The 11,474-nt window shown below is 35.5% G+C and overlaps 1 protein-coding gene across 2 annotated transcripts in view; it reads left to right on the top strand.

Annotated features, from left to right (window-relative positions):
* The window catches only part of FGF10 (fibroblast growth factor 10), a 95,398-nt gene extending 85,637 nt beyond the window's left edge, over positions 1-9,761 (top strand). For both annotated transcript variants that reach the window (XM_011960990.1, XM_011960989.1), the window contains 2 exons: positions 3,661-3,764; positions 8,562-9,761. In XM_011960990.1, the coding sequence (XP_011816380.1) occupies positions 3,661-3,764; positions 8,562-8,759 (302 nt within the window). In that variant the 3' untranslated portion in view covers positions 8,760-9,761. The remainder of the gene's footprint in view (positions 1-3,660; positions 3,765-8,561) is intronic.
* The last annotated feature ends 1,713 nt before the right edge of the window (positions 9,762-11,474 follow it).

Below are 11,474 nucleotides of genomic sequence, written 5' to 3'. Positions count from 1 at the left end.
TTATAAATTTATAAATTTATAAAATATCTGATTTACCTGAATGGGAAATATAATTCATGTGACCTTTCATTAATAATATAATTTTCAGGTGTTTCTTTGAGTAAAAAAACACTTTTTTTTAACTTTTAATGTTAAGATAATTGTAGTCATAAACTTGTAAGAAACACAGGGAGATCCAGTATGCCCTCAACTCACTTTCCTCCTGGAGGCTCTTTTAACTGGTGTTTAGTTTTGCTTCAAAATATACACATCTAGAACTATAAGCTACTGATCCAACAATCCTCAAACAAAATTCTGGAGTTCTTTTCCAAAAATAATTTGATAGGCAAACTTGATCATCCTCACCAAATAACAGAAAAAATAGGAGTGATTCCTTATGAAAAATAAAGAAATTCTCTAGGCTTCAGTCCTTAGAACTCCCGTTTTACATTCACAAATGTTTATAAGAGGTGCAGTCATTGTCCAATACCCACAAGATGATCAAATTATAACTTACCTGACCATACGCTGTGTCCAAAAATTATTTTCAAAATTTGAAAGGATTTTAAATCACCTATGTGTTCCCTCTTTCTATTTTGAGACAATAGCTAAATAATAATATAAAAATAATAGCTAAACCTTTTTAAACTTGCCTAAACTAGTGGCAGAGTAGACAAAAAAATGGTTGATTGAGTCTTTGAATATTGTGCTCCCATTTCAGGTAAAGCAGAAAGAAACCAAGGCGTATCTAAGCTAAATATAATCTACAATGCCACATGCAGTGCATCCTCAGAAATAATTGGTCAAAAATTCAGATATATATTATACTATTACTATAGCTCAGTCTGTTAGCATAGTTTAATCCCACAATGTTGCACACACCTTCAAAAATATTAATTTATTTTTTGATTAAAATCATCCTTCATTCCTCTTTGTTCTATTAATTTTCAGTTTCAAAAGTATACATAAGGTAATATCTTGCAATTTACTGTCAGTACTTTCTTGTCTTTCAGCCAGACAATGTAAGCAACTGCCTAATCTTTTGCCCCCAAATTCTGCCTCCTGCTCCGCTTTGTATTTTCTGCTTATGACATAAATAAAGTATATTAGATTTTGTTCTCTAAGATTCAGACGTTATCCTCTGTGGCATGCCATCATCCTTGGGAGGAACAGCACATTAAGTCATTAAAGAAAATATCTTGATGAGTCATTTTGTCAGATGGTTTACAACAGGATTCCCTTGTAGGAATGGGAAAGAGGAGGAAGATGTGATGGAGAGGCAAAGTAGTCAGAGATGGCGAGCAATAGCATCTAAAAGTCAGAGGCTTAAGTGTTAACATCCATTATTCCTGACCTTTATCACCTTACCACCTGTGTGTGTGTGAGTTAAATAATCTAAGTATCTTCCTTTTTTTTTTATTTGTAATCGAGACTAACAATAGTATCCTTAGAGGGCTATTGCGTGAATTAAAATATTTTTCAGAATACGCAAATAAATGTGTGTGTGTGTGTGTGTGTGTACGTGTGTGTATACCTTAGGGCAACTAACAGCATAAGGGAAATGGATGTAAAAAACCACAAATAATGTCTCCTTTATCCTTCACAATCTTTCCTTGGTTTTGGCTTGCAAATAGAGTGAGATATACCTCTTTTGATGAAAAGGAGTGCTGTGTTAGGTCAGAGACTTCCTACAGATACGTGGACAAAAGGGTCTCTGACATGTAGTTTTGGCGAAGTCTCTGGTTATGTCAACTTTGCAACAGGGGAAACTCAAGCATTTCTATTAGCCTCCATAAGGCTAACCTGTGAAGGAATAGGACAGAAGGTATTCATCTCTCGAGAATAAGTTAAGTCACTCTATCTCTATGGGTAGAGTGAAAACATATAATCTGTAGACTACATTGGGGATGGTGTTTCTCACGATACATGACAAATGATAATATGCTCAACTTTCAGATTTTATGTATTAAGCCAATGGTAATTTGTGTGTATTGCTCAGGATTTACAAAGCCCATTGAAGAATTTCCAAAATCTAGAACGTTGGAGAAAAACTCCCGTCCAATGATAATTAAGAAGATACTAAGTGTCTGGACAGAGGGAGAGGGAAACAAAGAACAAAGGTGACTAAGATGGCGTGCGTCCGGGTCCTTCATCACCAACTTTTCCCGCCAGCGCGAAAATGTAGCCGGTGCCCGGGAAGGTGCAGATCAACCGGGCATGCGCCAGGTGACGTCAATCTGAAGAGACCGAGATTTACCTGGCGGCACGTAGGGAACGCCCCCCGACATGCCCCTGTCCTGCCTATTGCCCTCCCACTCCCAGAAAAGCCGCTCCTGGCAGGCGCGCAGCGCGAACTTCCTGGGCCCTCCTCGTATGCGGACCCAGGAACCTTCCTCCGACAACCCCGGAGCGACTTCCTCCCTTCAGCCACCGGAGACTGGTGAACCTCCTCTCCTCTTTCTATACATTGGCAATGTAATAAAGTTTCCTTTTTATCTTGCCTACTTGCCTTTTCCTCTGGCTCCGGCTCTGGTGGTTGCATAAAACAAATCACTAAGTTCCAGGAAAATTCTAATCATTTTATAGGTACTATCTCATTTAATATTCACAACAAAATTATGAGGGAGGTACTATTATGTTGCCCATTTTGCAAATAAAACTGAGTCATGGGGCACTTCAGTGACTTCTCCTGTGGTAATTCACTAATAAATGTAAAGCCAGGAGTTGAACCCAGATATTTTGGCTCCAAGGGCCACATGCTAATCACAATGCTAGTTCTCTACCCTGAACAAACTGCTGAGAATTTTGAAATACGTAGTTTTAGTGCCTTAGGTCTTCTTAAACTAAAATGGGTGGGCACTTTGGGTAGACGATAAACTGCCTTCCCTATTGTGATCTACGAACTTTTCCGAGAAAATTATCTTTAGATGCAGCAATAGAAACTTGTGTATAAGGGGAAAAGGAGCTGTTGTCTACCTCTTACTACTTTCCTCGTTTTTCCATTGTTCCTAGAAAAAAAAACTTTAAAAGTCCATGTTTATGGATTTTCCCCCAACACAGAGCAGTGATTCTGCTATTTCAGAGACAGTGTAGATGTTGGGATTAGTCTCTCTGTATCTCAGAATGTCAACACATTTGCCAAAAATGAATCTATCAGTTAAATGTAGCCAAGAGATTTAGTTTATCTACATCCTACAAAGAAGAAATAGTTTACCACTGTTTTTACATATTGAGGTAATCTGACATATTATTGACATGTGCTATAGATTTAATTTAATACCATAGTACAGATATGTGCTTTGATAAGTTATTTTGAAATCTAAACTAAGATGAGTGGAGTTGTTTCAATATTTATAGGGTTGAAAATGCAGAGTTAGCAAAGGAAGCATTTTAATTAAAAAAATATTTTTCTATGTATGCTCAGAGTAAAATGAAGGGGAATTCTTTTAAAGCCTTATTACTTTCTTCCATATATTTGCTGGAAATACTTGCTGGGTTTTAAGACACATTGAACAAGATTTGCTTGTTTGTTTACCAATGTTTTGAGCCTTTTGTTTTTAGAACCACCAAAAAAACCAAAAAAAACAAAAAACAAAAAACTCAATAGTTTCTTTTGATTTTACTTTTCTTCCAAATAGCTTTAGGATTATTTATTTAGCCTTTTCAAATTGTATGTTTTAGGCATCCTGGAGATAACATCAGTAGAAATCGGAGTTGTTGCCGTCAAAGCCATTAACAGCAACTATTACTTAGCCATGAACAAGAAGGGGAAACTCTATGGCTCAGTAAGTATTCTGCTTTTGTTTTCAAATCCACTTCAGTAAATCATTACCACAGTTTTGGAATGTTTCCTCTAGACACTGAATAGCTTTGTTATCCTTCTATTGCTAGTAAATAGAGCCACAGTGGGTCGGTCACCACTGTTTCAAGGGCTAGCAAAACAGCTCTTCCAATTCTCTAATCTCCTCTGTTGTTCACCCATTAGTCCACCACACAGGCTGCTGCTGGCATTTGTCTGTGAATGTTCTAAACTGCTAACCAAGTCAGGCTCTCACGGAAGCATCTGGTCAGATTGGCACGGGAATTGCAGACAACTTGGAAAAAAACACTAAGAATAAAGATCTTGAATTGAGTAGAAACCCGTGTATTATGTGTGTGTTATGGCTGAAGATAAAACAAGGGCTCAGATGTTTTGCATTTTGTTAAAATCTGAAATGGGGAAATGCATCAAGAAACACCATTTTGCTTGTTGTTCAATCAACTCTAGAATCTTATTTATCTAGACAATAACCATTAATTCAAATTATGCCTCAAAATCATATATATGTATATGGGAAATATTCTTTGCAATAGGGCCCTTGTGGAGCAGATATCCTTGCAGTGCTTTGGGCACATCCGTGGCTGTATTCCATACCAGGTGTTGAGTATTTGGAATACCACTTCTGCAATCTTGGATCAAACTCATTTAAACCAATTTTTTAGAAATTTAAGATCTCACTTAAAATACCAAATAGTTGTTTTATAATCGCAATTGTAACAATAATTAAATTACCAGCAGTGAGACAATTTATCCTATTCAGGTCCTTAGAAAAAAATGCATCAATCAATCATATCAACATCTACCATATGCCAGATACTGTTTGACATATCAAAGATGCATAAGAAAGAAGTATAGAAATGGGCCTTGACTTCAAATAATTTATAATATATTTAGAGGAAAATGTTAACAAATATGAAATAATTACAGCATGATTGGTTGTTACATGTATGAAAGGATCAAGTATAGTAAAGCAGCCCTATGATAAAGTTGGGAACTAAGTTTCAATCTCTTAGCTGTCGTTCGAATGATGACAGGAGTATATTAGTTTGTGTATGTGGATCCATCTTATTGTGTCCCTCCCATAGGTACATCAAATGAACTGAATTTCATTTTTTTCCTCTGGATTCTACTGTAGGGGAGTATATTGAAGGCAGCTGTAAACTTGGAAAAATTTTAACTGAATTTTTTGGAGAACATGTAATATTACATATGGCCAGAAATAAAACCTGTGACACAAATCTCTTAAATAATTTTATATTTTTCTAAACAGATCCTGTGTCATTTTTACACTTTTATGTAATCAAAAGAGAATTTCACTTTAAATTTATAGATAAACTTACTTTGTTGATTAGCATAAGGCTGATGATAGTGACCATTTAGAACCAGCAGCTCTCAAACTTGAGTATGCATCAGAATCAGTGGAAGGGCTTATTAAAAGACGGAATAATGGCACCCACAGCTGTATTTTCTGATTCAATAAGTCTGTGGTGCAGTTCAAGAATTTCCATTCCTCACACGGTCCCAGGTGTTCCTGATGCTGCCGTTGCAGTAACCACAATTTGAGAACTGCTGGTCTGGACGTAGAGTAACCTTGCATTTTTACAAATATCAGATTCACTTTTAACTGGGGAGTCAGGCATGCTTTGAGTTGGTACCCGGGACTAGGGTAAATGCTTTTTTTGTGTGGGGGTCAAAGGAATTTTAGTAAAATTTCTTCATTACCGTTGCTCCCCTAATGAACCCAGAGGAATACCAGACCATTAAGAAAAGTGGTTCCACTTAGGGGTTCACATCATAATCACTTTTGAGGCATGTTTAATGTTTTCATTACTTAGTCTAGACCCAACGTCTTAAAGTCAGCTAACACTAATTTAGACTAAGGAAGAAAATGTAAATAATTTTAATGAATATAAAATATTTTAAATATTTTTAATTGATAAAATATACTTATTTAAAAACATGACATCAAGGAGAAATGGATAACTTTCAAATAAACTCTGACATAAAAATATTTAATAATTTTCTTCACATTTCTCCTTTTTTCTTCTGCCCCAACACAGCTCATGGATTGTGCTTATGCTTCATCTTGAGCTCTAAGCTCTGTGAATTATTTCATTCAAATTCTTTATCTAAAGTAGAGTCCAGTGGCTTTCTATTATCTTCAGTGGCACTTATCTGAGATTTCTCTCATTAATGTGTTTGTTGTTCACTGTCTTCTCCCAGTAGATTGTGACCTTGGAGACAGCAAGGTCAGTCTTGTCCCCCACTATTTGTTCAGCACTTAGAACTGTACAGAGCACAGTTATACATTGCATAAACCTAACCTCTCCTGGAAGCCCAGTCAATTACAGAATATGATTTACACTTCCAGCCTGTCTCAGAAGGCAACTCATTCTCTAACCATAATATTTTTTTTCTGTGACTTTACATTTCTACTAGGAATAATGAAAAATTATGGCTTGTTAAAATTAAACAAAAAATGTATTCAAGTTCAATGTTCTGCTCAGGGTGGAATAGGACTAACATCAAAATTTATAAATGCATATCTAATATAATTCTGTATATTAGGTGACAACCCTTGTAATTTCTACCTTCATTTTTGTTTCATATAGTATCCATCGATTCCGTAAGCCCTCCTAAAAATCTAATTTGGGCAAAGATTCAGATTGACTGATTAAACCAGTTTTATATCTATTCTCTTGAATGATCTTCCTCTATTTCTTTTTGGAAACTATATACCTTTCTTATATTTTCATTATTCATTGTCTAAGCAATGTATCTATTGTATTGTGAGTTTTCTCCTGATTGATGGGATTCAGTAAATGAATTATAAAAGGGAATTAAATAGAATAGGTCTTCATAGAGCATGATTTAAAGACCAAAGAAATTTTTCAGGTAGCTGCAAAAAATCCAAACTTCTTTTTAAGAAACTCCCCGAACCCTGCTTTTGAGACCTTGCCATAGCCTGAATTTGCTTTTTATGCATTACTGCTTATGATTTTCTTAGATCCTGTCAACAACATATTCGAGGCCCCTCCTCTAGAGATTTTGGTACCTTTGACCTATGGCCCAAATATTTAAAACATCTGAAATAGAAAGGCTGATACATGTGCACTTCAATTTAAGAAACATTACTCTATAAATTAATTTTGGGGAGGAAAATTAATTAAGCATACATTCCCATTTTTCTCTGCATAGCTTCATCTGAAATATGAAATCACCTCAAATAATCTCAGTCCTTCATTAGCTTCTAAACATACCCTATTTATTGAAATGAACATAATTATTCATATTTTAAAAATTAACTCTGCTTTGAAGAGTAGGTAGTTTTAGACAGGCTGAGATAAAGAGAATAAAAGTAAATCCATACTAAAGATTTATATTTCTTTGAAATACAGAATTATTTTTGTTTTATCAAAATCCTTACCTTAAATAATTTACCTTTCCTTCTTACTTTCAGCCAGTTAAATCATCATTTGAATGTTATGTTTAAATATTACTTTATAGAAGAGAAGTATTTAAGACTAAAAAATTTCAGGACAGATAACTTGAGCTGGTAACATTAACATAAAATATATCTGCTTCTTATGGTTCTGATGATGTTCAAAATTGTGATAAATCCTATAGACACCTAGGTATATAAACATATACATTTTCAGGAATTTGGAATTTTGTAGAAATTTCAGAATGTCTCAAGGTGAGAGAAACTGCCAAGTAGAGTCTTCAGCTGAACTATGCCTACAGGGCCCTTGCTCTGGATGAAGAAGTTAGAACCAGAGGGCAAGTGCTCCAATTCCTTAGCTTCTTAACTACTTTAGTTTGAGTATAAGAAAAGAGCTTACTGCTAAAGCCAGAGTCTTGAGATCATTGAGGTACCTTCTCTTAACTCCAGAGTAAGATCCTGGATTTGTGGAGTGAGTGAGAGCAAAGCCTTGTCCAGGTGTGTCTCCTTAAATCCAGCTGGCCTCCTGAACAAAACCAAAGCTCTATGGCTATAGGATGGAACTTCCCAGGATCAAAGTCCTTAGGCTTATACAATATAGGCATTGCTATTCACCGTGCTCATAATTTCTTCAACACAGTAGTTCGCAAAATGAGGAATTCCATGTCCTAGTTTTCAATCCCTGGAATTCATGAGCAAAATCTGTCAAAATTCCAAGCTACAGAATATTGCAAATAATTTCATTAAATTAAGAAATTTGATATTTGGAAGGAAGATATCCCCCTTTTTGGGTATATAGAACTATTGTGGTTTTGCTATAAGATCTGCTTTCTTATGAATGTATGTGTGTATTTATTGTGGATTTGTAGGTAAAGTTTGCAAACTTGACAAGCCCATATCTTTCCTTTAGTTCTATTTTTTCCCATTGGGCCCCTGGTTATTACTGTAAAAGAAGCATTATAACACTATTGTTTATTACTGACTCATCACAAATATTGTTAGTGGGATGTCTACTTCTTGACAATTATTCTAGGCCCTTAAACCATGTAATATTCAAAGCGCATCAGCTTTTTAAAATGGCTTTCAAAAAATGACTATGATGATCAATTAAAATGTATCATGTGCTTTCAAACAGAATGTGTTTTGTGGTTCTGAGATTTACTTTTCTATTGTTGACACTGTGTATTAAGCACACACCTTAGGTACAGATGGCAACTACAAACAGAATCCTTGGACTGGAGTTCTCTGGACCGTTTGTATCAAATGAAATCAAGTACAATCACCATAGGAATAAAAGAGTCTGTTGTTTTTCCTTTGCAGAAAGAATTTAACAATGACTGTAAGCTGAAGGAGAGGATAGAAGAAAATGGATACAATACCTATGCATCTTTTAACTGGCAGCATAATGGGAGGCAAATGTATGTGGCATTGAATGGAAAAGGAGCTCCAAGGAGAGGACAGAAAACACGAAGGAAAAACACCTCTGCTCACTTTCTTCCAATGGTGGTACACTCATAGAGAAAGGCAATGTTTGTGGATGCAGTAGAACCATGGCTCTTTTGCCAAGAATAGTGGATATTCTTCATGAAGACAGTAGCTTGAAAGGCAAAGACACGCTGCAGATGTCTGCTTGCTTAAAAGAAAGCCAGACTTTGAAGGTTTTTGTATTCACTGCTGACATATGATGTTTTTTTAATTAGTTCTGTGTCATGTCTTATAATCAAGATATAGGCAGATCGAATGGGATAGAAGTTATTCCCAAGTGAAAAACATTGTGGCCAGGTTTTTGTTGTTGTTGTTAGGTTTTTGTTTTGAAACCTCTGAGATAGAACTTAAAGGACATAGAAGAATCTGTTGAATGAATGATCTTCGGGAAAGTTATTTATGGAATACGAACTCATATCAAAGACTTCATTGCTCATTCAAGCCTAATGAATCAATGAGCAGTAATACACACAAGCATTTACTGGAAAGCACTTGGGTCATATCATATGCACAACCAAAGGAGTTCTGGATGTGGTCTCATGGAAGAATTGAATAGAATTTAAAAATATAAACATGTTAGTGTGAAACTGTTCTAACAATACAAATAGTATGGTATGCTTGTGCATTCTGCCTTCATCCCTTTCTATTGCTTTCTAAGTTATTTATTTAATAGGATGTTAAATATCTTTTGGGGTTTTAAAGAGTGTCCTCAGCAGCTGTCTTTATCTTTTCTTTTTCTTCAGCACACCACATGCATGTTCACGACAAAGTGTTTTTAAAACTTGGCAAACACTTCAAAAATAGGAGTTGGGATTAGGGAAGCAGTATTAGTGCCCATGTGCTATCAGTTGACTTAATTTGTATTTCTGCAGTAATAACCATCAACAATAAATATGACAATGCTGTGCCGTGTCTTGAGTGAGAGATGTCTGCTATCATTTGAAACCATACATTACTCTCGAGGCTTCCTCTCTCAATAAATAGACCAGAAGGCCAAATTCCTGTCTTTCAATACATCAGTTTACCTCCAAGAATATACTAAAAAAAGGAAAATTAATTGCTAAATACATTTAAGTAGCCTAGCCTCATTATTTACTCATGATTTTTTTTCCGTATGTCATGGAGGTAAAGAGACTGTCCACATCTCTAAAAGCCCTCTGTAAATTCTACATAATGCATCTTTCCCAAAGGAACTATCAAAGCATTTGATATTGAGTTCAACTCTCCCAGGGACTTAAACTGAGTAAATCAAATGTATACTGGTATATGTGTAACCATATACAAAAACCTGTTCAAGCTGTATGACCTAGTATTTACAAAACTAAATAAAACTTGTTGTCTGTACATTTAAAGAGCTTTACAAGGCTCCATAATGTAACCATATCAAAATTCATTTTGTTAGAGCAGGTATAGAAAACAGTACATAAGAGTTTACCAATCATCATCACATTGTATTCCACTAAATAAATACATAAGCCTTATTTGCAGTGTCTGTGGTGATTTTAAAAATGTAGAAAAATACTATTTGTTCTGAATAGTTTTAATCAATACCTATAAAAATATATTGGTGCTGCAATTTTAGCTTCATATTTCTTGTTTTGAAAAAGTGTTTTATTGTTTGGACACAGTATTTTGGTACAAAAAAAAGACTCACTAAATGTATCTTACTAAAGTTTAACCTCTTGAAAGGCTGGTGTTCTGTGATTCCCTTACAAAGTTACATGTGCCAATACTTAACCAGCACTTCCATTTAATCTGTTATTTTTAAAAATTGCTTTATGAAGAAATTTTTTGCATAAAATAATCCTATAAAAAGTCATATTTTTCCCATTCTTCAAAAAAATTATATTTCAGAAGAAACACATTTGAGGCACTGTCTTTTGGCTTATAGCTTAAATTGCATTTCATCATACTTTGCTTCCAACTTGCTTTTTGGCAAACGAGATTATAAAAATGTTTAATTGTTGTGGTTGGAATCTGGATGTTAAAATTCAATTGGTAATTCAGTCTGTGAGCTATAATGTAATGTGTTCCTATCAAAACTAGGTATCTTTTTTTTCCTTTATTTTAAAATAATAATTGCACCTGACACATAAACATAGACCACTCACAACCAAAATTAAATGTTTGGGGAGACAAATATACATTGGATGGCCACAGAAACAGCAAATAGGGCACAAACTGGATTCTTATTTCATATAGCCATTTAGATTACCAAAGAGGCTATGTGTAAACAGTAATCATTATGGTACTCAAGACACTAAAACAGCTTCTAGCAAAATGTATTACAATTTGCAGACTCCAAAAATAGAAAACATCTCCCTGTCTCTCCCACACTCCCCTCACCGAAAGACAAAAATCCTGCCTGGTGCAGTAGCTTACACCTGTAATCCCAGCAGTTTGGGAGGCTGAGGTGGGAAGATAGCTTGAGTCCAAGAGTTCTAGACAGGCCTGAGAAACCTAGTGAGACATCCTTCTCTTAAACAAAACAAAACAAAACAAATGTAGCCATGCGTGGTGGCATGTACCTGTGGTCCTAACTACTCAGGAGGCTGAAACGGAAGGATCTCTTGGGTCCAGGAGTTTGAGGCTGCAGTGAGCTATAATCTTGCCACTGCACTCCAGCCTGGGTGAACAAGAGCCAGAAAGAAAGGAAAGAGAGAAAAGACAGAAAGACAGGAAGGAAGGAAGGAAGGAAGGAAGGAGGGAAGGAAGGAAGGAAGGAAGGAAGGAAGGAAGGAAGGAAGG

Source organism: Colobus angolensis, unplaced genomic scaffold (genome assembly GCF_000951035.1).
Source record: "Colobus angolensis palliatus isolate OR3802 unplaced genomic scaffold, Cang.pa_1.0 Scaffold530, whole genome shotgun sequence".
Taxonomy (NCBI): Eukaryota; Metazoa; Chordata; class Mammalia; order Primates; family Cercopithecidae; genus Colobus; species Colobus angolensis.
Note: the sequence above shows the minus strand (reverse complement) of the source record. Positions and strands in the feature narration are given on the sequence as shown.